We start from the raw sequence: 27,082 nt of genomic DNA, 5'->3' as shown, positions 1-27,082 counted from the left end.
TAATCCCCCAATTTTATTATTTTATTTTAGTTACATTTTTAGAGCAAAGTAACATTTTTGCTTTTCTTGACTCTGACATTAAGTTGCTGGAACACTGATCTGGAAAGCTTTCTACAAATGTACTTCAAGAAAAATATTCCACCAGAAAATAATGATATCAGAACTTAAAATGAAAGATGAACAGAGATAACAGGGAAATGGTAATTCAGACACAATTCTTTAGGGGTCAGTTCATACAAAATAAATACATTTGAATAAGTTTCTAAATTCAACTACCAGGATTTGTTAAACAATCTAAGAAAAGCTTAAAATAATGTTATCTGTCCTTAATGAAACTGTAACATTAAAATGTGTGTAGAAATTAATGAATAGGTTTGGCCTGCGATAGGCTACTTCAAAAGTAAATAAATACAACATATATATATATATATATATATATATATATATATATATATATATATATATATATATATATATATATATATATATATATATATATATATATATATATATATATATATATATATATATGAACAGAAAAACATTACAGAGGAACAGAACATAGGGAAAAAAAACATTACAGAGCCATTGGAATAGTAACAAACTTCAACACTAACGTTCAAAGGAAAAAAAATAACATTTGTAAGGATTACTGCATCTTGGATAAAATAAAAAAATAAAGGTCTAATTACTTTATAATATGAATTAAATAATAAAAGATAGATAAAGGGAATCTCCTCTGTATTCATCAAGTTTACATGACGCAGATATCATAGAGGAGCTTTGGGTTAAACAGGTTTCATCCTCTGAGATTTCACCTTTTCTGTAGGATGAGTTTTCTGCCGCACAGTATTTTATTACATTACTAATTATTAGTAGTAATAAAAATAAAAATAAAATTATTACATTTTATTTAGCATGTGTCATTTTTGTTCCGATGACACACATATGAGACACATTTTTATGACGTGATGTCTAACAAAACCAATCAACTAATGACATTAGAACAGATGTATCCCCCCCCCCCTTATTATTTACACTCCATGCCAATAGGTGGCGGTATTGAGCTGCTAAACTGATTATTGAAGTTTACCAACAGCAGTGGCTATGATGACGAAGAAGAAACAGCAGAAGAAGGAGCAGGAAGCGGAACAAGAAATCAGCTGTCAAAAAAGTAGCGTAAATGTAATCGCCGAACCAGAGTAAGGTAATGTTGTGTTGGAGTAAAATGATAATAAACAGCTGTTACCGCGTATGTGTTTGAAATATAACGTGAAAGCATGTAGATATCGCGTTAAAGACAGGTGTAGCTGTGAATGTCAGAGCAGCAGGAGCTCATAGAAGTGCGTTATTCCAGGACGCAACATGCTAACGTAGCTAGGTAGCTAACTAGGAACAACAAAGCCAAGTTCACATTTTACTGTCTAAGCTGTTTATACGCAAAGAAAGCAGGCGGTACGTGCTATTTCCAGCGTTAGGCCTCCGTAGTGGTCCGTCACCTCAGGCTCGACCATATTCTCAGAGGAAGTCGTCTTGGCTAACGTTAGCGAAAACAACTTGGTGTTGTTGTCAGAACTGTTGATAGCTAACTCCAGTCCCAGGCTAACTAAACCTGGCTAACAGGATGATAGTGAAAGCAACATTTTACGGTGGTTTAAAACCGCTTCCGCATTTGTCTCAACGTAAACACCTGAAATCTAAGTTGTTATTCCTGAAACGCGTGTTGTTGCTTTTTGGTTTTCCCGATGGCATATTGAAGTGTGGGCTAACTCCTGTCTCAACACGAAGGCTAACGACGCCTCCCCTTTATTTCTCCTTCCAATGTGTCTCTTTTTAGAGATGAACAGAGCTTGTGCAAGGCAACACTGACTGGTGATCAGCCCGTAAGCTCTGAACTCATCGTCTGCCAAGATGCCTGCAGTATCCACAGGGGCCAAAGAGTTGTATTTATCCACATCCCTCGGTGAGCTCAACAAAAAAGCTGAGATCAAACCTGACAAGACGAGCACCAGAAGGTAATGATCTGTACTTTTTTTCCAGCCCAGTGTGATAAATGAAAAACAAAATAGTTTATATTACATGAGGAAGCAATTTTTTCCCCCAGAGAGCTATTTAATATTGCAGGAGATGGAAAAGGGCTGATATTGATATACTTTTAAAACAATTCCCAGGTATCTTGTACACATCAGATAGGTCTGATGTGCGTGAACTGCATCTGAATTAATTACGGTATACAAGGATTTCTCGCACAAACTGGTACATAAATGCAAGGGTAGGATGGAGGCGATCAGTCTTGGACTCTGCTGGGGTGATAAGGAAGCCCAGATGGCATTAATGGTGATTTTCAACTTTCTAACTATGTTGTGTCGCATATGGCTCTTCCATTTGGGTTCCAAAAAAAGAAACAGGAAAATAAAGCCAGAATCCCCATGAAGCGTTTCAGAAGAGGAGAGCAGGAAGTGCTCTAAAATTTCCTGGTAGACGAGTGAGCTGAATTTGAACCTGATAGAACATGGTAGACCCACAGCAGCAGATGTTACGGCTCCCAGACTTTTTTTCACATCCTTTTTGTTTTTATTATCACCAGAGTTTTTCTTTCTGCTTAATTTTCCATTAATATGGTTAGATAATTTATTTTGGGAACAGCCATCTTCTTTGGCAATGACCTTTTACTGCTAAACCTTCCTTTGGACAGTTTCAGTGGTTGTCTGCAGGACGACTGTCCAGTCGGCAGCCTTCCCTTGATTATGTTGGCCATAACATTTCTGAAAGGAACAGATAATAAAGTTCATAATTCTCTGAAAAACACAATTACAGAAATCGCTCAGAAACAATGTATATTATTATTAATAATAATTTTAATTAATTAAGTATTTTTTACATGTAAATTTAATTGGGTTTACTTTTTGAACTGTATTAATGAAGCTAGGGCTGGGTGATATGGCCTAAAATAAAATTTGATTGTTTTCACAATGCATCCGATTTACGATTTTAATGGGGGTTTTTTTTCTTAAAAAATATAGAATCAGCAAGGAATTCATTCAAATAAACTTTGTTTTTATTTGACACGCACAAAAAATTAACAAACCAAGATGAATTTCCCTATTGGGTTTGAAATGCAAACCTTAAAATAAATAAAAGGTTCCTCTTGAACAAAGATGAATGTCCCTATTGTGATTAATAGTGCAATAATTTGCCTTTTCACAAAACTCACACAGCAGCTCCCTGTGCCTGTGAGACAGCGCTGAGGGAATAGGAAGTCCCCACACAGCTCCAGCAGTTGTCACCATACAGTAACAGTAGACAGATTTGTGTTTTCAAATAAAGCTGCTAAATCGGCAAAAACATAGAAAAAAAAAAGTCACTAGATTTGATTTCTAGTCACTTTTTCTTAATAAAAGTTACTAGAGGAACTGAAAAGTCTCCGAATATGAGTCACTAGGTAGGGAACTCTGGACTGTCGTCTCTAGTTTTCCTTTGTTAACTGAAGTCAGTGCAGTAGCCTCTAGTAACTTCATTCAGCAGGAGCTTTGCAGTGAGACAGACAAGAGCCGGAGGAGTAGTTTCTTCAAAATAAAGTAAATTGTAACATTTCATGATTTTTTTATATTGTTCTTCATATTTTTTAATTGATTCTGAAGGTGTGGCAGCTTTTATTTTGGTGTGGCTGTGCATCACGAAAACGTTTCCTCAATATTTTTTCCTAAACATATATTCAATGATTTTTCTTTTTTTTCCCCCAAAAAATGTAATCTTCATAAATTGCACATTTGAATTAATCAATAAAATTTATCGCACAGCCCTAAATTCGATTTTTTTTTTTTTTTTTTTTTTTTTTTTTTTTTTTTTTTTTTTTTTTTTATTCGAACATGAACATGATACAAATATAAAAATAAAATAGTGCACAGTAACAAGAAGTGCATAAGAAAGAAGAGAAAATACAGATTTTTGTTTCAGTTAACATATCATGCTCAAAATGGGGTAGGAAGAAGTGAGAACTTATAAACTCCTACCCCTAAACACTTGAGACTTTAGAGTCCTACTGTCATTAAAAAAAAATCTAAATCAAAGTGGCAGTTAGAAGTAACAGTTACTAATATTTACCTATACATTTTCCCATTTTATGCTGGTTTATCTTTCTAAACCCTTACACCAAGTTATTATCTTCAATACACACCTTATTGCTTTCTGTCCCCATGTGTATATCTGTCCCCATGTGTATATCTATTGAAAATGACCTAAATAATAAAATTTCTTATAGAACTACTAACATAAATTAAGTTTTAATCGGTTTTAATTCTAATTTAATATGTAATTTAATATGTTGTTCCTGTAAGGAGGGAGATAAAAAAAAAAACATGGACAAAATGTTATTTGTCAAACTTGGTTTGCTTTTCTGTGCTGCAGCTATGTTCAGAGTGCCTGCAAACTCTTCAAGGCGGCAGAGGAGTGTCGTCTGGACAGGGATGAGGAGAAAGCTTACGTGCTGTACATGAAGTATTTAACGGTTTATGACATCATAAAGAAAAGGCCAGACTTCAAGCAGCAGCCGGTATGATATTATTCATATGAAACGACTCATTTAATAATAGTGATGTCTAGTAATGGTAATATGCAGAGTAATGCTTATTTTTTTTCTATTATGAATTGTTTAGGATTATTACATGACTATGCTTGGAGCAAATAGCTTTAAGAAAGCCATCGAAGAAGCCGAGAAGCTGTCTGAAAGCCTTAAACTCAGGTTAGAGGCTTTAGGTTGTGCATAATCTGGTCACGCATGTGCTTTAAAGTGGCACGGGCGTGGTTTTGGGTGGAGTCTAGTGACATTTGCCTTTCAAACAGGTACGAGGAAGTTGAGGTGCGGAAACAACTTGAGGAAAAGGAGCGGTTAGAGGAGAAGAAGAAAAGGGAGGAAGTGAGAGAGAAAGACGGTCGAAACTCTCCAAAAGCCTCAACGATAAACAAGAAGGACAGCAAGAAGGTGGATATATCAGTGAATCAGTAGCTGTTCAAACAACATCACTGAGTCAAAACGACATTAAAAAAAGTTTGTTTATTGATGTGCACTGCTTTTGTGTGCATGTGTCAGGTGAAAGGAGAGCAGAATGAGCTGAAGAGTGTCATCACTAAAGGTACATTACACAAAACAAGACTAACAAAAGACGTGTGTGTCTTCTCCGGGTTGTTTGTATAGCCTAAATGAAATTGTTTTGTTCCCTTTTAGCTGCGCAGCCAGCAGGTGGCGTCACGGCTGAGAAACTTTTCAACATGATGAAGGACCAGAGCATCTCACTACTTGTCATGGACGCCCGCAGCCTCAGAGACTTCGAGGAGTCTCACATTCAGGTCCCAACGCAGACCTGCGTCAGTGTGCCAGAGGAGGCCATCAGCCCAGGGTGAGGCGCCACAGTTCGGTTTATTTACCTAGAGGCGGTCTGCCCAACAAAATGCCAGCTCAGGGGCCTGTGCAAGAAAAAGAGGTCCAGTTCACAAACGTTTAATCAAATCAGTTTAAAAAGGCGAACTTGATTCAGTTTATTAAAATCTAGTCATCTTATAATGCCCGCTGGGTAAAGCAAACATCTAAGTGTAAAGATGTATGTTTACTTTGTTTCAGCATTTCTATAAAGACATATGTTTCTGTCATACATTGTTTTAATGTTCGTTCAGTTTGAGTTGGACAGCGGAGGGAAAAATGTCTTATCCAATCAGAACATGGCTTTGACCGATCTCGTCGAACCTTTCCAGGATCACTGTGAATCAGATCGAGGCGAAGTTGCCCGACGCGTCCAAAGATCTGTGGAAAAGGCGAGGACTTGTGGATTATGTGGTTCTGCTGGACTGGTTTAGTTCTGCCTCGGACCTTAAATTAGGCACCACCTTGCAGAGTCTGAAGGATGCCATCTTTAAGGTAATGGTGCCTTTGTCGCCTTGTGCGTCACGCTCTGCCTCGTGCAGGAAACGAGGAGACTCGTCATGTTGACACCAACGTTTTTCCCAACACTTGGCAGTGGGACAGCCTGACCATTATGCGGAGCGAACCACTGGTACTGGAGGGCGGCTACGAGAACTGGCTGCTGTTTTACCCGATGTATACGACCAACGCTAAAGTCCGACCCCCGAGGCAAACCATCATCAACAGCCTCCCTCAGCGTGAGTATCGCCATCCCTCAACGACCCTGACGTGTACAAATCGAAGCTTGTTTAACGCATTTGTGCTTTGAAGCAGCAGCACAGCTTTAAGAACATTTATTATGTGTTTGTTTAGTGTGTTACTCAAAGTCCTCATTTGGTTTAGAAACAGGCCGTTAGAGAAATGACTGAACTTCAGTGTTGATTCTAAAACCTTCACCAGTTTAAGGTAGTACCTCATTAGTGGGACAAATCACCAGGTTAGAGACTTAATTCACATGCTGGCCCAAATAATTCCTCAAATGTAATTTAATGTAATAAAAAATTCAAAAATAATTCTGCGTTTGGGTTCAGTCTCATCTAAATATTGATAATAGATCATTTCAGTCATTCGATGTGCTGCTGCCATACTTCACTGGAGTTAAATGTAGTTTAGTTTAATGCAGCTGTAGAGCTTTGCCGCGTGAAGCTTGGATGAATACAAATGAATTCCTTTTTACAAAATCTGGATTGTCAAAATAAACATGGCTTACATTGCGTCTTTTACAAATGACGCCACAGTGCTCGTCCTTTCTCAGCACCGGTACCTCAAGTTAGTCTCTTAGTATCAACTCTCCCCTGGGGCGAAGGACATAGTGGCTTTGGTCAGGAGGTGGGAGGATTTGTGGCGATCAATGGTCAAAATGTGAGCGTCATATTTAAAAGTCAGGAGTTGGTGTTTGAGCGGTAGAAACGCACAGCGTCAGGTTAAATCGTCCTGGTTTGGCCTTGAGATAACACGTCCCTGCTCTCCCCACTTTCTATTTTTTATATCAGTAGTCGCTGAGTTTTAGCAGTCCGCCTGGAGCTGTGGTTGGAAAACCAAACCAGTTCTTTTATAGAACCAGATAAGAAGTCAGTCGGGGCTAATGTTGTTTAAAAGTTGTGACTTTGTTATTGTTGCAACAGTCGTCTGTTTTAAATATCCTGTTTTAAACAGTGAACTTCAGCTACCCGTCTTTGGAGGAACCGAAGCCTCCGACTCCAGCTCAGCCTGAGCCCGAGGTTTCATCTGAGCCTCAAGAGCCACCAGCTCCTGCTCTGGTGAACGGCGTCTCACCCGCTGAGCCGCCGGCGTCCAAGACCTCCGCGGTAGCCGACAGGTTGCCGGATGCCGTCGACACCCCCATCACAGGCTCCGCGACTCCCGGGTTAGACCTGAATAAGAAGGATCCCGCTGCCAGCCAGTCGCCTGCAACAGCCAGAACGTTCCCCCAGGTAACCCACCGATCCAGGAACCAAACATTCACCCGACTGTCGCTCTGACTCTCGATGAATCTCATTATCGCGAGGAGGTGGAGAATGTTGTTCAATGGAGTAATGAAAATAACTTTCTTTTGAACACTTCAAAAACATGTGAACTTGTTATTGATTTTTGTCACAATAGGATTCAGTCACCTATTGCTATTCATGATTCTGATGTGCAGATTATTAAGAAATGTAAATTTTTGGGTGTGACTCTTTCTCATGACTTGAATTGGAGCTCTAATACGACTAATATTGCTAAGAAAGCGAGACAGCGCCTTTTCTTTTTACGTAGGCTTCGAGAGTTTACTCAGAATACTAAGATTTTATTGAATTTTTACTATTGTGTAATTGAGAGTGTCCTAACCAGTTGTATTACTGTGTGGTTTGGTAATCTCATTCAAAAAGAGAAGAAGGCCTTGAATAAAGTGGTTTGCTCAGCCAGCAGAATTATTGGCTGCACTCTTCCGCTCCTTGAGTTCACATATAAGGCTAGAGTATTGAATCGAGCTTTACAGCTGGCTAATGATGCCTCAGGCCATCCAGCAAGGGCTTTCTTTGAGATGCTTCCCTCAGGGAGAAGGTATCGTTCTGCAAAATGTACTACTGATCGCCATTTACACAGCTTCTTCCCACAAGCTGTGATTGCTTTGAACAAAGCATCTTAAACTAGGCACTTGTATGTATGTATGTATGGATTTTATTGTACAGTATTTTTACTTTTATATGGGCATTTTTTTTTTAATATTGAGGCTTCATGTGGCTTTGTATCTCTGTTTTCTATGTTGTGTCCTCTGATGTGTTTACGTTGACTCTGCACTCTGAGATACTTGCACATTTTTTTCCAATGCAGGTAAAACTGCAAATGGCTAATAAAGTGAATCTGAATTTGAATTCAGTCGTTTCTTCCTCACGCTGTCCGTTGCAGTTCGACCGAGCCAAGAAACCGTCGGTGCCGGCGTCCGACCAGACCAAGAGCGGCCAGAACGGCCCCTTCATCCCCGACCGCTCCGCCAAGCCTCCCCTCAGCGCCGGCAACTCTCTGTCCAAAGACGAACAGCAGCAGATCCACTCCGAGGTGGTGGCCGCCAGGGAGAAGGCGCGGCAGGAGCAGGACCGGCGCAACCAGGAGCGCCGCTCGGAGGAGGAGAGGCGGGAGAAGGAGCAGAAGGAGAGGGAGGAGAGCGAGAGGAGGAGGAAGGAGGAGGAGGAGGAGGAGAAAAGGCACCAGGAGAAGAAGAGGCTGGAGAGGCAGAAGGCGGCGGAGGAGGAGGAGGACAAGGAGAACAAAGCGTGGGATGACGGCGAGAGGAGGGGGAAAGAACAAAACCCCGACACGCCTTCAAAGAGCATGTCCCTGGATTCCCCGGCTCCCAACCACATCGTCAGCGAAATCAAGGTGAGACGTTCCCGCCCGGGCTTTGACTAGGCCATTTTAAAGCCGTCGTTTTGCTTCATTGGAGTCATGTGGAGGTAGATTTGCTGGTGTTTGTTGGATCATTGTCCTGCTGCGTGACCCAAAATGGCCATAGAGCTCCAGGTTATGAGCTTTGTGACCTCCTGGGTAAGTCATGGTTGCTCTCCTGGAGTTTATAGACCTCTCTGGGGAAGGCTCGACGTTTTCTCCAGCTGTGCAAAACGACTGTCTGTCTGGTTCACAGAGGGAGCCGCTGACCAGAGCAAGGAGTGAGGAGATGGGCAGGAGTGTGCCAGGCCTCCCCGACGGTTGGATGAAGGTGTCAGATATTTATAGTTCAAACATGCCGTCAAATAAAATCCCTATTTATGTAATCGTAAGTTAACTTTTTCCCCTGTTTCCGATTAGTTCCTGGACATAGTGACGGGCACCTACCGATACTACCACTCCCCTACAAACCGCGTCCACCTTTACCCCCCCGAGGTCACCGTCCCTCAGACCCCACCCTCCACCCCGCCCACCGCCAAGCCCAGGTCACACAGGCCCGCCGAGCCCGACACCAGCCAGGAGCGAGAGCGAGAGCAGTCCAAGCTGAAGCGCTCCTACTCCTCACCGGACATCAGCCAGGAACTGAGGGAGGAGACCCAGAAGAAGGCCGCTGCTCCTGCCGCCGCCGCTGCTGCTGCTGTCACACCCACCGTCAACAGAGACACCAAGTAAGAAAAGCTCACACCCTCATGGTAAAAGATTTAGCCAGTTTGTGCTAAATTGGCTGTTTTATAAAGGAGACTTTACGTTTCTAACATGATTGTTGCACTTTGGGCTTAATTTGCCCAATAAAGATTAATACATTTTGTCTTCGGATCGAATTTGACCAGATTTCTAGTTTAGATTTATTTATTTTTTATTAGAAAAATGTTTCATGTTCTTTTAACAAAACAAAAGAAAACTTCATAAACTTTGTAAATTTTAAAAGACTTCGGGGGGAAAAAAGTGACAGTTTTGGGATTCCAGATCAAATTTGTCCTGTCAGATTATGGCAGAATATTTTTAATCATTATTTTACTTCACATCATGTACCAGAGTGAATTTGTTGGTGTTACCGTTCAAAACTGACCATATATGCCCAAAGATAGTTCATAAAACATTATTCTAGTTAGATTTACTTTGCAGTTTGCATTATTTATTCCATATGGTGAGGTAAACTGAGTTGTATTTAATCCAAACAGCAGCTCACTGCTTTAAAAGGATGAATGCAACCATCAATAAGTGGTGGGCTTCAACAATATACAGACCAATTTTCTTCCATGTATGAAGAATTATTGGGGAGTTTAAACATCTGTTTAATTTAAACAAGTACTATATTGTTAGATGAATGCTCTACGGGATCACAAAAGATAAAAACTGCTGTCTACGTTGATGTGATTTATGCTGTCTACGTTGATGTGATTGCATACTGAGTTAGATATGAGATGACAAACAAAAATGGATGGCAGCTGTTTTATAAGCGATACCAGAGAGGTGCGCAGCTTTCTAGCATATTACGCGGTAATGACCAAAAATACCTCGATGGTTACTCCAAACCCGACCTGGATGCGGTTTTAATCAGCTTTTTGTTGTACAGACGTTGACTGGTTGCATATACGGTCTACTCTCTGTTAAATCCATCTTTCCCTGTGCTCGTTCCACCCCCCAGACCTCCCAGCGTAAAGGTTTATTCTAAAGTGGAGAGTGCGCGGCCGTCTGCAGCTAAGATTCGCAACCTGAACCCGTCGTTCGGAGGTCTGGGCGCGTCGCTGACCGGTCTGCGTAACCTGGGGAACACCTGCTACATGAACTCCATCCTGCAGTGCCTGTGCAACACGCCGGGCATGGCCGATTACTTTAACAACAACGGCTACCTTAGCGACATCAACAGGTGAGGCCTCAAATAGGCGGGAGCCCCCCGTGATTCGGTGTGAAACCACGCGACCACAATCCCACCGTCACCTCTCTCCGGCAGGTCCAACATCCTCGGCCATAAAGGCGAGGTCGCAGAGGAGTTCGGGGTGATCATGAAAGCCCTGTGGGCGGGCCTGTACAAGTGCATCAGCCCGCGGGACTTCAAGAACACCATAGGGAAGATCAACGATCAGTTTGCGGGCTACGACCAGCAGGACTCCCAGGAGCTGCTGCTCTTCCTGATGGACGGGCTCCACGAAGACCTCAACAAGGTAGGGCGCCTCCGGGTTACGCTGTTCCAAAGATAAAACGTTAAATCCCGGTTTACCTTCTGCTACTTTTTGCCAGTTTTACCTTAGTCGACTATCATTTTCTGTCTGTCTGTTTTTTTTGTTTTTTTTTCCCCCACTGGTATCATTTTGATGGCAATGTAGCGAGTAAGTAACTAGCTGCTGTGCGTCCTCTGGTCCTCCTGCTGTGTTTGCCTCTGTCTGGTTTGACTTCAGAACCCTCTGCGCATGTAGACCCGAAACATGCCCATCGCTTCGTGTGCAAACAAAAAGAAATTCCTAAAGCTGTTTATTTTATTTACCTCATAAATCCATCAGAACTTGTTATTTGATCCGACTTGTTCTATTCATTTGGAGTCCGGGCGAGGGCCAGGACGAGCGAAAGGCTCATAACCCAGTCGCCGTTGCAGCAAATTCCTTCTGTGTGTCGTTCAAACCCCTCCGCCGTCACGTTGGCCCTGTCCACGGTCCATTCAGCCCTTCTCCACACTTGGAATAATTTAAAAACACTTTTTGATGATCTTGTGAATAACATACCACTTGAACCGCCTTGCAAAAGTACTTCTACTCCTTGAACTTGGTCATGTTTTGTAGCGTAGCAGTCAGAAACTTGAATGTATAACGTTACAGACCAACAGAAGACGGTGCATAGTAGGGAAGGGTTTGAACGCCGTCCTACAGCGGCTCTGCACCACTTTGGGCATTCCTGATTACTTTCATAACAACGCGGGAGGCTCGCTCTTTTCTAATAAGGCGCCCGCCTATGCATTGAAAATGCATGGGAAGCCTAATACTATCCACCTAATAAGGGTCCATCACCGTTAATACAGGCCGAACCGTAGGGTCAACCCCCACATACTATACATCAAAACGTTTGTCTCAACGCTGTGAAGCGGGCTTTTTGTACTTGATGCCATTTCCAGTTACCCTGGCGACAAAATTAACCAGAAACCACTTCTTCAACACAATTGACCTCTCCATAATTCAGAGCTATCCATGGCACTGGTCTTTGGTACAGGGCGTTAGGTGTTTTGCTACCAATCAAGAGGTTGCAGTATCGAAACCCGGTATGGCAATTTCAGAGGTTGGTTTACATTTTTACCCAACATTTAATTTTCCTTTGGCTTTAAATAAGTATTTTTGAATTTAAATCAATACATTTCACCATTTATTGAAGCCTTTAACATTTTTATTCACATATTTCATTTTTTAATGCTACATTGAAGTATTTAATCGTTTTTTAATAACACCAATTTTCCATGCTGCTTCGTTCAGACCTTCTCCTGTCGGCTGGTTTTGATGAAGACAAATCCTTTTCACTCAGAAGATTTGATTTAAAATCTCCAAGCAATAAGAGCCTACTACCAAGGAACTCAGAAGCTTTGGCTTTGACGGTTACGCGCACCACCAGGCGGGCGCCTTCTTCAATTTCTTCAGAAATTGAACGTTTCTAGTCTCTTCATCTTCTTCCATGTGCTTTCCCCCACATGGCTGCTGGCAAACTGCAGAGGGAAAACCTGGGTTTCCATCAGCAATTGAACAATCTCTCAGCTTTTTGATAAAGACAACACTTTTACACCCATCATGTCCGTTCAGGTGGACTACCGTATCCTGGTAGCCTCGCAGCTCATAAACGATCTCTAACACACCTCTGAGGGCCTTGGCAGAACCAAAGGATTTGTTCAGAGTTTAAAGTACACGCAGCTGAAATCTGTTTACTGGTTAGGTGATTTCTGAACGCATTTGGTTGCTCTGGATTTTATCGTGAGATGAGAGTCATGCTGCACTTTTCTGACACTTCTAAACTACTTTGGGTTGATCGCTCATATAAAATCTAAATAAACTAAATGGAGGTTTGTGCTTTTGTGACAAAATCTAAAAATGTTCAAGGGGTAAGACTACTTTTGCAAGGCGCTGCATATTTTCCAGCCTTTCATAGTGGGATTGATGGTCTGCATGTAGATGCAGCTTCCGCACACTGCCTGGCCAAAACGCAGAAACGTGGCGCCTGCCATGACTTAAGAGCATTCGTGAGGACAGACACTGACGCTGGACGAGAAGGCCTGGCTCTCAGTCTTCTGCTCTAATTCATCCCAGAGCTGTTTCAACCAGGTTGAGGTCAGGACTCTGTGTCAAGGTCATCCACTCCAAACTCTCATCCATGCCTGTAAGGATCTTGCTGAAGCATTCAGAGCCCAGCTTCTGAAAAACAACCTCACACCAGAACCCCCCTACCAGCAAACTTTACTCTTGGCATGGATAATATAGTCAGACCGGCACTGTTCTCCAAGCCCACACTCATCCATCAGATTGCCAGACGGAGAAGCGCGGCAATCGCTGAGCCCCTGAGAGCGACCCGTTCTCTCCCAGAGGTCCGTAGAGCCGGTCTGCAGGCCTAGGCGCTTGGTTTTATGCACCTGTGGCCTCGGAGGAGATTATACCTGATTTCCATTATGTGGGTAGGTGAGCATAGACTGCTGGGAATATAGTGCGTACATCACATGCCGTGAGCTAAAGGCCGCTATTGAAGCATCCTGGGCATCCATAACACCTCAGCAATGCCACAGGCTGATTGCCTCCATGCCACGCCGCATTGATGCAGTAATCTGTGCAAAAGGATTCCCAACCAAGTACTGAGTGCATTAATGGACATTTTCAAATATTTGATTTTGTTTTGATGTTATTTTTTTTTTTACTTGGTCTGAGGAAATATTCTAATATTTTGAGATAGGATTTTTGAGCTTTCTTCAGCTGTACGCTGTAATCAGTGATATTAAAACAATAAAAGGCTTGCGATATTTCAGTTGATTTGTAATGAATCCAGAATGTATGACATTTCATGTTTTTTAATTGCATTACAGAAAATAAAGAACGTTATCACAATATTATAATTTTCAAAGACAGTCCTGTAGTGCGTACATCACGTCAGTATGCCCGGCTTCTTTAGGGATGATTACGGCATGCTGTCACCGTGCAGATGTTTCACTAAGCTTACGTTTATTTCTGTGCAGATGTTGCTTCAGAGTCCTCGCCTGGGTGCACGTTTTGACTCTGGGGCTCGTTTATCTGTGATCATGGTCACTTAATCACTCTTTACCATTTAACCCAAGAAATTCCCTCGTTTTTATCTCGCACCACGTTTCAGCTGATGAATGACGATCTGTTAAGAAATCAGCGCTTTGAACTCTTTCTCTTTGGCCAGGCAGGGGTAAAGTTCACGGTATAAGCCGGTCATTATCCGGATCGTTTCCTTCAGCTTTAGATGAACAAATGACGGCACGTGTTCGTAATCTGCTGTGCTCAGTTCTGTTTTGCCTTTGCCCGTCTCTGTTGTCAGGCCGACAACAGGAAGCGGTACAAGGAGGAGGAGAACGACCATCTGGACGACCAGACCGCGGCTAACGTGGCCTGGAGCAAGCACAAGCTGCTGAACGAGTCCATCATCGTAGCGCTGTTCCAGGGCCAGTTCAAGTCCACGGTGCAGTGTCTGACGTGCCACCGCAAGTCGCGCACGTTTGAGACCTTCATGTACCTGTCGCTGCCTCTGGCCTCCACCAGCAAGTGCTCCCTGCAGGTCAGTCACAACGCCGGCCGGAGCCCGAAGCTTCAGTTTCTCTGCCATAAAGTAATTATTTTGTAGACCTGGATGCACGATTTACTCACTGTGATGCTGAAAAGTGTAACGCGCGCTTATCTTCAGCCTTCTAGTCAAGGTTTTGGGTTAAACCGACTGGCTTTCATCACTTCATTCATCTCAGTTCCATCTGAAGACAAGTAAACCCACGTCGTAATGCTGCCACCTACTGTTCTTTATGTGCAGTGCAGTTTCTGCTCCGACAATAGCTTTTCGAGCTGTGGGGAGCTTTTAGCCAAGCCTGGGTAGTTGTCTTTGGTGCCCGAGCAGAAATGTGCCTGACATCCGTAGATGCAGGCGTCTGGAAATTACCGCAGATTTTCACACGTGGAGAACAAGCAGCACTGGTTGGAAATCTCTGCGTCTTCTTCCGTGTCGAGCGGATCTTTTGGTTGCCTCTCTGATCAGTTGCGATTTAATGACATCGCTGATTTTTTTCGATCATTAGCGACTGCGCTAACTTTGTGGTAAAGTATATTTTTATAAGTTTTATCAACTGCTGCCTTCGTACAACGAGATCCTCTGTAACTTTTTTTCTGACCTACGGCTTTAACTAGAGGATAAGAATAAAGGAAACTTTATTTTCAGTCCACCAGATTCATTGCTATCGATGTAATTCACAAGAAGTTTGACAAAGTATTACTTTAAGTTTGCGCGCATTTATACGAGTTTAACAACATTTCTTTGTTTTTAATGTTTTTTTCCTCTATTATACAACAAAAGTTGAAGCCTTTAAATTAAGTATTTTTTTTTTTTTTGTCGTTTCATCGCAAAAACCTGTCAGCTACTGTTTCCGATGATTTATAACGTGTCTAAGTTGGCCGTTGATCATTTTGCCCCTTTTCATTTCTTTGGTAATGTGGGACGATTTTTCATCCGTAGGACGTTTTGTGTCAACAATGCGTTGGTTCATACCTGTCAGGGTGGCTTTACTAATAATAACTTACAATTGAATTAATTACATGTAATATTTGAGTATTTTTATTACTATTTTTGTTTGTGATTCCAAAAAATACTTTATTATAACACATAATTCCCTTCTATGATAACATATGTAAACTAATTGGTACAAAATGGGCGTAGGAAGAGACAAAAGGATAATTCTAAAATGGGTACAAATTAACCAGTCAAAATAACTCGAGGCTTGTAATAATTCAAAGATTTTGTTTTTTTTAATGCTGCTGTGATGTCGGCAGGACTGTCTGAGGTTGTTCTCCAAAGAAGAAAAGCTCACCGACAACAACAAGGTGTTCTGCAGACACTGCAAAGCCCACAGAGATTCCACCAAGAAGCTGGAGATCTGGAAGGTTCCTCCCATCGTCCTGGTGCACCTAAAACGGTCCGTGGTCACAGCTGCAGCTCAGCGCCGTGAGGAATTTGGCCCCGTCTTTTTTTTATTTTTTTAAATTTGGATTTCTGCCATCTGCAGGTTCTCCTATGAAGGCAGATGGAAGCAAAAGCTACAGACGTCTGTAGATTTTCCGCTCGACAGCCTGGACCTGGCTCAGTATGTCATCGGACCCAAGCAGAACCTGAGGCGATACAACCTTTACGGAGTCTCTGTAAGTAGACCAGGCGGCTTTGGGATTTCTGTAGACGGGAGCGAGATTAACCCTCTTCCTGTCCGCTTGCAGAATCACTACGGGGGCCTAGACGGCGGCCACTACACGGCCTACTGTAAGAACTCCCCCAAGCAGCGCTGGTACAAGTTCGACGACCACGAAGTGACCGAAATCTCCTCGTCTTCGGTCAAGTCGTCCGCAGCCTACATCCTGTTTTACTCCACCCTGTGACGGCTGGCGTGAGACACGAGCGGTAGAAATCACCACCACAGCAGCGTCGCTTAAGGCTAGAGCTTCTTTTCAGTACAAAATCTCAGCTGTGGGAAGAGCCCGGCGCTCATAGGGTGTGGGTAGTGGGCCGTGTTGCGTGGACAAGGAGGGCTCGACGCCGCCAGCGACTTTGGGATGCCGACGAGCGAATGGTGGAGGCACACCGCAACGCTTCAGCAACTAGAGGACCCTTTAGCTGTTAAAATGATGCTGCCTGTACACATTACTGATCGCCCACAGACTAAATATTAACCTGCCTTCTTTTGTCATAGTTGTGTTTTTTAGCGCCGACAGCCGACTCGATCGGTTTGCGCCGGCAGCGGGCGGCGTTCGCGGGATCAACAGTTAGATGGCATGTACGTTCTTAGCAGTGCTGAGGATCACTAAAAAAAATGTTTCAGTGTAAATAATTCAAGGCAAAAAGGTTTTTGTCTCTTGACCAAATTATAATTTTTTTTGCTTAATAGTAGCAGCCAGCAAAACATGACCATAGAAACGAGGACAGACCATGTGCTTTTGGGCTCTAACTGTGTATCCTGTTGTTTAAAGGCAATGGGAGAGACTGATTTTTTTTTTTTTTTTGTTTGTTTGTTTTGGAGGGAACTCTAGCTGTTGCTTGTTCATATTAACCACATTCTTGCACATTAAATATGCAACCGCTTTAAGTTGTTAATGTAGAGCTTTAAAGCGACACTGATGCTGGGATCTCGTCTGTCTTCTCACTCCAGCCAATGACACTCAACCTGTTTCTGGAAGGTTAGGTTGACCTTCAGACTTATCATATTCAAACACTATGAAGAGGGAGACTTACTGGGATAGCTATTTTGATTTTATTCACTTATTTTATATTTTGTTGTGTTTTTTTTTTTGTTGTTTTTTTTCTTCTACTGAGCCTGACAACATGAAGACTTGGGTGCATCAGTTTTGTGACTGACTGACTGACCAAATGATTTACGGGAGAAATGGCAAACGGGACTGTTGTTGCTTCTGAACGGAGCGGAGATCTGTAGTCAAAGCGTTTAGCTACTTCTGAGTGAACTTTTTTTGTTTTTTGGCCTAGCATGAAATTATCTTTTTTTTTTTCATTCATTCTTTAATTCTTAATGCTCTAAATACAAATTGCTTAACAATGATTATATTAACCTCGAGCCAACTTGTATGACTATTTATTAAAACGGCTTCAAATAAATTGTGCCTTTTTTGTCGACTCGATCAGTAAGAAAAGCTTTAACTTCGGTTGGCTCTGAATTTTCCTTCACGCCGTGGAGGAGCCTGTTGAGACAACAAGCAGCGTTTATTTGGCAAGACATTATTTTTCTTTCAGGATGGACGCCTGAAGAGTCCTGGGATCCTCGGCTGCTAGAACGGCTTGTCGCTGTAGAAGAGAACGTAGGCGTTGGGCGACTGCACGAGTCTCTCCTGCACCTCCCTGACGAGAGCATCGTCAAAGCAGTGCCACGTCTCCAGCAGGGAGTTGTAGCACAGAGCCGTGTAGTGACCCATGTCCAGGTGACCCGTGTGGTTCTGCAGGGGGACAAAGTAAGAGTTCATTTGTTGGGATTCTTTTTTATCTTATTTCCACACCAACTCAAAGGAAATACTTTATTAAGAGGGACGCAACTCATAAAATGTATATGTATGATTTTGTCCTGACAATGTTTTGGTTCCTTGTAAAGTCTTGAGAAATCTGTAAACATGATATTTGATCCCCAGGTTTGGATTGGTTTGGGGGGGGGGGGGCATTTATTATAGAAACTGTAGAATTATTATTATTTTATTTTATTAACATTAATATCTGACTTTCTTAGTTAATTGTTAATAGTTTTTTAGTGTTGATTCATATTTAGGTGCCATCTATTATCACTGGTCTAACGCAGTGCTGTCCAAACTTTTGGTGTCAAGGGCCAGAATCACCAAATTAAAAACATTATTATTGTAAATTCTATAAATTTTACCTGCTCAAATTGTCATGATGTTGGTATCAAACAAAAATAGTACATGGCTGTTGGAACAGAAACTTATGACAAACACCTTCCATTTAAAGGTATATAGCCACATTATATGCCTAATAAAAAGACCAAAAACCGTTTGATCATGATACAATAAGGTTATTTACACCAAGTGTCCATGATTGTGTATTGATAGTCCTTTTTGAGCCTAAAGAGAACCCCAGCACCGGGCACGATGAGCAGATATAAACTAATGTGGCGCCATCTGCTGGCAGTATTGCAGAACTATCAGAAAGCATAATTAATGAAATAAAAATTAATAAAGCCCTATGAATAATAATGCCGAACTGAGTCTTACCCACTTAAATGCCTCACGGTAAAGTGGCCGCTCGTCATGATTGATGACCAACCGTTATTAATTAAATACACCGATCTAGCAGCAACTCTGAGGCTCATATCAGAACATCAAAGAGAAATTAATTTCCCATTCATAAACGAAATAAGGACACAGCATCAAGGTAAGGGCCAATCAATCGATCTATTTATAATGTTTTTAACTATATATTACTATGATCACAGTATAAATCAGAACATTTGCTCACATCAATCGACTCTGCAGTCACATCCCAGCAGCTTAGCTTTAGCTTCTGCTTCAGTGAACACCAACGTTCAGACTGTATTCCCATTGTTATTCTTGTCTTTTTCCTTTTGGACTCTTTTTGTTTGTCCCCCCCCATTGGATCTTGGACCATTGTTTCCACACTTTGCTGGGAGATGCTAATAGCCGTTAGCTGCTTCCTGGTTTATGCCCTGCTGCGCACGTGCAGTGTTGTACTTCCGTTGCTATTATAAATAAACAAAAACAAAGCGTAAAACGGCAAAATAACTAACACGCAAGCAGGACGCGATAATCTTTCATAAAAACTTTGTATGCAACCAGAGTGAGTTACTGACATATAAATAAAAAAAAAAATGTAAAACGTGGATTTGCACCTTTTAAGTTCCATACATTTATAACCTTATTGTAAGAAAATTACAAAGACTGTCCTGCTGCATCAGATCCACACGTTGGACACCACTGACGTAGCATATCAAAACATCAGCAGCTGCCAAAGGATAACTGAGGTGGTACGACTTATTGCTGCCTGTTTGATAACTCACCACGACAGCATACAGGTGGTACGAGGACACGCCCCTCGCTGAGCTGGATAGAAACGGTGCGACATCGAGCTCCATGGAGAACGAAACATTAGCCGACAGCTTGACCTGACTCTTCCCCTTACAGCCAAACCTTTACACAAGATGACAAATATACTGGATTAATAAAAAAAAGGCATGTATTTTCCACTAACAGTATTTATAACATCCTCTGGTTAAATGTACGTGTTGTAATCCTGACCCTGTTGTACTTGGATATAATGGCACGTTGTAAAATACTAACCAGCAACAGCGCACATTAAATATGTATGCATCTTTGTTGCATAATGCATCTGTACAGTGAAGGTCGGTTACCAAACCTGCGTTTTGTTTTGTTTTTTGTCACGTACACTGATCAAGTCTTGTATCACGTTTTCTGCATCTTCTTTAGTAAGATAATATAAAGGACAATGTAAACACAAACAAACTATCTTTGATACCAAGCAATATCATTTGCGGTCCAACTATACAGTTATATCTAAAAAGAAAAAATGGAGTATTGCATAACAGTGCACTATTTTCTGAGACAAGTCGCCTCAGAAAGTACAACTCAGTCATTATGCGTCATTTGTTTCTTGTAATTCTGATGATTATGGCTGACAGATGATGAAAACCCCAAATTAAGTGTCTCAGAGAACTAGAATACTGTGGAAAAGGTTCATCATTAGACACTCATGGTGTCTCACCCGAATCGGTCTCTCTCAGTGGGTCAGTAGGCGACACAGTCACTGGGAAGACTGCTGACTCAGCAGATGTCCAGAAGACAGTCATCGACACCCTTCACAAGGAGGGGAAGCCACAAAAGGTCATGGCTGAAGAAGCTGGTGGTTCACAGTTCTGGATCCAAGTTAACAGAAAATCAAGGGTATGTGTCCTTTATTTAACCAGGCTAATAACTTATTGAGATTAAAAGCCTCTTTTTCAAGGGTGACCTGGCCAAGACGGCAGCATAACTCGTACAACAAATCCAAACAACAAAACTATATACATAAAACACATAACCAAGAGGCATGACATTATTAAACATTAGGGCGGTTACAGAAGCCAAATGATCTGGTGTCTCTGTCCTTTAAAATTGAGTGGAAGGAAGAAGTGTGTTTGCAAAAGGAGCACCAGCAACATGGAGAACCGCGGTACTGAGAGGAGTGTCGAGTGAAATCCATTCCAGTATTTGGGGGAGCATCCAGAGCTACTACTCAGAGACGAATGCTACACATGGGCTACAGGCATCTTACCTGGGCTGAGGAGAAAAGGAACTGGACTGTTGCTCAATGGTCCAAAGTCCTGGTTTCACATGAAAGTAAATTCTGCATTTCATTTAGAAATTAAGGTCTCAGAGTCTGGAGGAAGAGCGGAGAGGCATAGAATGTTCCTTGAAGTCGGGTCTGAAGTTTCCCCGGTCGGTCATGATTTGGGGTGTCATGTCATCTGCTGATTCTGGTCCACTGGGTTTTCTGAGGTCAACGGTCAATGCAGCCATCAACCAGGACATTCTAGAGCATTTCATGCTTCCCTCTGCAGACAAGCTGCCTGGAGATGCAGATTTTAATTATCCAGCAGGACATCACACCTGGCCATACTGCCAAAGGTACCAGAAGCTGCTTCAGTGACACCGTTCTGGTCCGCTGACCTGAACCCCATAGAAGATCTATGAGCTGTTGTCTAGAGCAAGATGAGAGACACAAGACCCAACAAGACAGATGACCTGAAGTTAGCGGTCAAAGCAACCTGGGCCTCCATCACACCTACATAGATCCACAGGCTGACGGCCTCTATGCCACGGCGCATTAATGCAGTAATTCATGCAAGGGGAGCCCAACCAAGTATTGAATGAGTAGAAATTGACATACTTTTCAGAAGCCTGACATTTGTGCTTAAAACATCCCTTTTTTTGATTGGTCTAATGTCTGATTTTTTGAGACTCTGAATTTTGGGTTTTCTTTACCTGTTAGATGTAATTATCTAAATTGAAAGAAATAAAAGCTTTTAGAAACATTTAACTGTATCACTTTCTGAAATGTTGCACTTCTATGCAATATTCAAATTTCTTGAGCGTACAAAAGGATTGTGAGGGAAGATTTCAGCCACCTTTAGCTGCCGTGCTTTGTCCATTGGATACGTGAGAAATTGGATTAAACTGACCAGAAGAAGAAGTTCACTTAGCAGATGATGTCGCCACCCACCGTTTCAGGTGCAACACGAGAATCTCCGGAGGTTTGTCCAAACGAGTTTGAACTGCCGCTTCCCTTCTGCGCCCGCAGGCTGAGCAGACGCTCTGCTCGGCCCCGGTCAGGAACGTCTCCTCAAAGAACAGAGATAAGCAATCCTGCGCACAACCGGGTATAACGTTGAGCTCTCGGAGAAAGCAGCAGCAGCGACGAGGGGACATTCTAAAACACTTAACGTGAAAAAGCTTAACGTGGCTTAAGGTAGGAAAACAACGAGGAATCATCACCAAATTTCGCATGGCCATATCTTGTCATGAAGACTTAAGCCTGTCAAAAAAATAAATAAAACGAAATCCAACGATTATAGAAGATATCTCACATTAACGTTTTCTTCTTCATTTGCGCCTATGACGAGAAAAAGGCTTAACGTGGTTTAATGTACCTAATCAACGATCAATTATCACCAAATTTCTCTTTCATATTGCTCCTAATAAGCACATAAAACTGTCAAAATGTCAAACCCAAAGTCCAATTATTATGGACGTTATCTAACATTTCTGCTTCATTGAGGCCTATTGAAAGGAAAAAGCTTAATGCAATTCAATGTACCTAAACAACGCTCAGTGATCACCAAATTTCTCTCATATATTGCTTATCATAACCACTTAAAACTGTCAAAAAATCGAAACCAAAGTCCAATTATTATGGACGTTATATGACATTAAGTATTTCACGTTAAGCCTTTTTCTCGCCATAGGCGCCAATGAAGAAGAAAACTTTAATGTGAGATATATTCTATAATCGTTGGATTTCGGTTTATTTTTTATTGACAGGCTTAAGTCTTCATGACAAGATATGGCCATGCGAAATTTGGTGATGATTCCTCGTTGTTTTCCCTACCTTAAGCCATGTTAAGCTTTTTCACGTTAAGCTGGTTAGAATGTCCCGCGACGGGCCGTCAAAGATCCAGAAAAGTGGCGTGCGATGAATCTGTTGAAGCTCACCTGAATGGAGCACTTCTTGTTGCCCTTTGGAATAGGCAGGGACAACACGGTGAAGGTTTGGGCGTTGTGCGCCTGGTGTCCACACCGCAGGAAGTGGGTCAGGTAGCTTAGCTGGCCCTCAAACAGATCTGAGACGATGGTGGACTCAGCTGTGGAGCTTAGGCCCGGTCTCTCTCCTGGCTGCTGTCCTGAGAAATGCAGCTGTGTTTTGTTTTTTTTTTGCAGCCAAATGAACACAAACATAAAAAAAAAGTAGATATTCTGAAACTTTTTGTGAACATCTTAACAGACACAAGAAGGAAACGGTGCTTGTGGACAAGAGAAGTTGACGCACCTTTTTCAAGTCTTCGTGGAGGGCGTTGAGAAGATGGAGCAGCAGCTCCTGCGCGTCCTGCTGCGTGTGGTTGTCGAACTGGGGGTAGATGGAGCCCAGCATGGACCGGGCTTCCACGGGGGCACAGCTGGAGCTGCTCCCCAGCCACATCTTCTCCAGCAGCCGGACAAACACCTGCGCCACCCTGCACTTGCACCTGCGCGGACACGGAGGGTAAATCACCGGGAGAGCGCGTCCGGATGTCGGAGAGGCGCGATGGTGGGTGCGGCGTAGCGTACTTTGCCAGCTCTTGGCGCGTGTCCTGATTAAGGAGGTGCTCCACCAGGGGCATGGTCGAGCAGAGACACTGCAGCACAGCGTTTAAGTAGCACGAGTTGCCCGAGTTGTCTAACCCACACACTCCTGGTTTGTTCTGCAGCATCCAGCCCGAGCTGTGTTGTGCGTCCTTCGCCATCTGGGCGCAGCCGTCGGCGTTCGACCTGCAGCACCAAAAAAAACGGAGAACGTTTCAGTCATGCTGTGCATTCAGAATTGTGATCAGTTTGCGTTTGAGGTGAAAGTGGCCTTCGTTTACCGGGCCAGACAGTTCAAATGGTAGCCCGGTAACAGACATCAAGTTAGTTCTCAGCATTCTGCATCCACGCAGTTTAAAAGAAAATAAACGGCATGCTGCAGCCAAACAATCATCATCATGTTCTCTCGTTGGAAACGTACACAATGGTGGTGTTTTTAGAGCACAGGCAGCCATACGTCCAGCTCTTGAGAGGAAAACGTTAGTCGGAAAAAGCTCGATTTAGTTTAACCCCTGCTCTGCTACCAACTCGTCCCACATGGAAAAGAATAGCAGCTGCTGGTAAAACATTGCAGATCCCATTTCAAAGGTGTTGTTTTTTTGGTTGTCAGTTCAACGTGTGTCAGGGTTTTATGAGTGTAAATCAGAAAATTTAGTTGTGTTGTTGGGTTTAGTTTATGACAATGAGATTATTTGAAATCTGTGAGCTAAAATAACAATACAATTAATGGAAGGCTATCACATGATGGAAGGATTTTTGCAACCGTATAACAATCTTTATATGGTATTTCATTACTTCACATAACGAAAGAATGTTGCGACCATATAACAATCAAAGGAAATAAAATTAGAATAATAAACAGACGTTTTTACTGTTAAGGTACGTTCACACCGAGCGCCAACAAGGCGAATGGAGCCAGTGATTAACAATACACGTCCAGGAGCCAATTAACGGTCTGTGATGCAAACGGTGCAAATTTGGCGAATAGAGCGAAACAATCTGAACTTTTCTGTCAACTCGAGTCATGCCCCTCATCCATTTATCTAAGCACGAACAAGGTTTTTTTATGTGTTGCAGCACAATTAGGCTATATTTCTATAAAGCAATTAGGATTCACTGACCCCCTGCAGCAGCTCCTCATTCTGGATCCTGGAAAAACAGAAGTACCGCTGGAAGCAACCGTCATCCAGACCCAGCTACGGTTGGGGGTGCTTGCCAAACCGGGTGCGTCTCTGGAGGATCTGGTGGACCCAGGGTGAACCTTTACCCCCAACAACTTAATTACCCTGAACCCCCGATCTCCCGCCAGTAGCTGTACAGGTTTGTTGAATCGCTGTCATCACTGCAAAAGCAATGTCTGCAGTACTGGAATCTGTAAGCACTGCTTGGATTCAGTGGTAGGTTTTTCATATTTAAGCTCCCCTGCATATAAATATCGCTCACACAGCCGCTTGCTTTACTTTACAGCTTTACCAAGCTTTGGGATGAATTAGAGCGGAGATCGTGAGCCAGAACCTCCTGTCCAACATCAGTGTGCGTCCTCACAGATGCGCTCTTTGAAGAAGAAGAGAAATAAATAAAGAACAAGCTGTTGGCATAAAGAAAAACTATCCTGGTTTCTGCAAAGGTTCCTGAAATGGAATGCACCTTTAAATGGAAATACACCTTTACACATAATGTAATAAAATACATATTACAATAGACTAGTGACCAATGATTTATCATTTAATCAGAGGCAAAGCAGCAACAGAGTCACCAGAGGTTCCACAAATCAGATCTGTGGTACCACACTGTAAGACTGCATCTGGTCAGTCCTCCTTTTCATTCAAAAGTACAACGTTGTGGAATCCATATCAGAGTAGAAAGTGTTCACTTTGAGCCTGAAGACTCAGTTTAAATGTAACCAAACATGCACAGATTTGTAAATAGCACTAACTGAGAAGATTTATGGGCAAATGACGGAGTGAGAGCATAGATCTTTTAGTATGTGAATGTGTTTGGCATGTGTGAGAATGAAAGGAGATGCATGAATGTAGGTCATTTTGTAGATTTTAGAAAGACCCCGCCAGTACGAAATGCATCGTCCCTGTTAAATAAACAAATACATGAAATAAAATGAAATGTATTTCCTGAGACGTATCACCTTCATTCCTAAAAACTTTAAATGCAGATTTTTTTTAACGAGGGTTATTTTGAAACAATATTGCTGATTGTGCTACAATATGTACAACAGTGAGTTTTTAATTGATATCTCATGAAAAATAAATGACTGAAAGGGGAAATGTTTCCCCCCCCCCGTTCCTCAAAGACCAGGATTACACAAAGCTGACCAACCTTTTCTTAGGGAGATGAGTTGCTTCCTGGTAGGAGGAGCTGTTCAGTCGTGGCAGAAAGGGCACGGCCATGCTGCTGTCTGCAGCCAGCTGAGAGGCCAGAGCCCTGGTGAACTCGCTCAGCGCAACGCTCCTCCCCGAGCCAAGGTTCTGCAGCGAGTGGAGCACAAACGTGTTGATGCAGACCACGTGAAGGGCCGCCCAGAAGCCCGGCATGAAGCAATCTGCCCCGGGTGCTTTTAGGTCCGAAAGAGGGAAGAGCGCGGGTCCGCTCCAGCCCCGCATGTGGCCGCAGAGCTCTGACGCGTGTGATGGAGATGAGGATGATGAGGGGTGGATAGTTGGCATTTTTCCTGAAGGTGCAAAGTGAAAGTTGACCTCTGACCCAGAGAGGACGGTTCTGAGTCTTCCCTCAGTCCGCGCGGAGGTGTCCAGCTGAACGAGCGGCCTTTGGCTGCAGAAAGGTTCTACCAGACGTTTGACCACCTGCTCGACTACAGGCTTGTTGCTCCGCCTCTGCAGCTGCTCTGGACAGTACAGGTGCATGTTACAGATGAAGCCAGTGCTGGAGTCGCAGAGGAGGGCCAGCCGCAGGGAGCAAAGACTGTGCTGGTAGGAGAGTCTGTACTTCTTCACGGTCAGATTGGGTCCGGGAGTGTGCAGCGTCTGGTAGCGCCTGGATAAGTGCTTGCAGAAGGCGGACAGGGCCTCCAGCTTCTGCTCGTCCCTCAGCCTGGTGAGGGACAGGAGGCGGGTCTGGAGGCCGTTCCTCTTCAGGACGCCCTGCTGTCCGTCCAGGTTCAGGGTCAGCTCGGAGCCAGAGGCGCGGCTGTCCCCAGGAGACAAGCCACTCTGCAGGACAATAGAAAAGAGGGTTAGCGCCTCGCTGTGCTCCTCGTCAGAGAGACACGCGCTCCTCTCCTTACTCAGGCTGGGCGGGAGTCGCTGAGCTCCGGCCTTCACTCCAGCAGGTCTCCTCATCAGCTCCTGGATGGCTTCACTGTCCAGCGCTTCCAGGAAAAGCTCCCTGGCTGTGTAGTAAACCTGATAACTGGGGCTCGTCCCACTTTTCTCAAGGGACCTGACTTTTTTGGACCTGAAGATGTTCGGTAAGCAATCGCCGTCCCTCTGTAAATCTCCAGGCAGGTCGGCATCCACTAGATGGCACTCCTCGGATGTCCAGTGGCACTCCTTCACTGTCAGGCTGCAGGCCTTCATCTTTAGGCTCTATTTCTCTCGCTGATTTCAAACCACCCCAGCATTTTCAGACAAAA

General features: G+C 43.1%; 2 protein-coding genes across 3 annotated transcripts; one reads left to right on the top strand and one right to left on the bottom strand.

The window, feature by feature from the left end:
- The first annotated feature begins 1,112 nt into the window (after positions 1 to 1,112).
- usp8 (ubiquitin specific peptidase 8) lies at positions 1,113 to 17,719 on the top strand. 2 transcript variants are annotated; one of them, XM_021309822.2, is made up of 19 exons: positions 1,113 to 1,202; positions 1,838 to 2,015; positions 4,408 to 4,552; positions 4,656 to 4,741; positions 4,843 to 4,981; positions 5,090 to 5,132; positions 5,225 to 5,396; positions 5,749 to 5,911; positions 6,012 to 6,153; positions 7,112 to 7,389; positions 8,345 to 8,815; positions 9,078 to 9,152; positions 9,242 to 9,549; positions 10,530 to 10,751; positions 10,836 to 11,046; positions 14,402 to 14,638; positions 15,895 to 16,037; positions 16,128 to 16,260; positions 16,333 to 17,719. In XM_021309822.2, exons 2-19 carry the CDS (start codon positions 1,912 to 1,914, stop codon positions 16,489 to 16,491), a joined length of 3,231 nt encoding a protein of 1,076 aa, XP_021165497.2. In that variant the 5' UTR covers positions 1,113 to 1,202; positions 1,838 to 1,911; the 3' UTR covers positions 16,492 to 17,719. The 2 variants fall into 2 exon arrangements, with proteins under 2 accessions (XP_021165497.2, XP_012706629.2); XM_012851175.3 differs by having other exon boundaries at positions 1,119 to 1,207.
- On the bottom strand, positions 17,118 to 27,082 carry LOC105916610. The gene is made up of 7 exons (XM_012851177.3): positions 25,810 to 27,082; positions 23,461 to 23,661; positions 23,183 to 23,378; positions 22,849 to 23,049; positions 21,860 to 22,002; positions 19,641 to 19,770; positions 17,118 to 18,054 (listed from the first exon to the last, which is right to left on the bottom strand). Exons 1-7 carry the CDS (start codon positions 27,024 to 27,026, stop codon positions 17,890 to 17,892), a joined length of 2,253 nt encoding a protein of 750 aa, XP_012706631.3. The 5' UTR covers positions 27,027 to 27,082; the 3' UTR covers positions 17,118 to 17,889.

The sequence above is a fragment of the Fundulus heteroclitus genome, chromosome 4 (genome assembly GCF_011125445.2).
Source record: "Fundulus heteroclitus isolate FHET01 chromosome 4, MU-UCD_Fhet_4.1, whole genome shotgun sequence".
In the NCBI taxonomy this organism is placed as follows: Eukaryota; Metazoa; Chordata; class Actinopteri; order Cyprinodontiformes; family Fundulidae; genus Fundulus; species Fundulus heteroclitus.
Note: the sequence above shows the minus strand (reverse complement) of the source record. Positions and strands in the feature narration are given on the sequence as shown.

Excerpts from the sequence above, each read along its gene's own strand:
- LOC105916610 (XM_012851177.3), bottom strand. The coding sequence starts at position 27,026 with ATGAAGGCCTGCAGCCTGACAGTGAAGGAGTGCCACTGGACATCCGAG. Across the intron at positions 23,379-23,460 it reads ACGCGCCAAGAGCTGGCAAA|GTGCAAGTGCAGGGTGGCGC; the intron begins GTACGCTACGCC and ends GTGTCCGCGCAG. Across the intron at positions 19,771-21,859 it reads CTCGTGTTGCACCTGAAACG|GTTTGGCTGTAAGGGGAAGA; the intron begins GTGGGTGGCGAC and ends TCTTGTGTAAAG.
- usp8 (XM_021309822.2), top strand. The coding sequence starts at position 1,912 with ATGCCTGCAGTATCCACAGGGGCCAAAGAGTTGTATTTATCCACATCC. Across the intron at positions 9,550-10,529 it reads ACCGTCAACAGAGACACCAA|ACCTCCCAGCGTAAAGGTTT; the intron begins GTAAGAAAAGCT and ends TCCACCCCCCAG. Across the intron at positions 11,047-14,401 it reads TCCACGAAGACCTCAACAAG|GCCGACAACAGGAAGCGGTA; the intron begins GTAGGGCGCCTC and ends CTCTGTTGTCAG.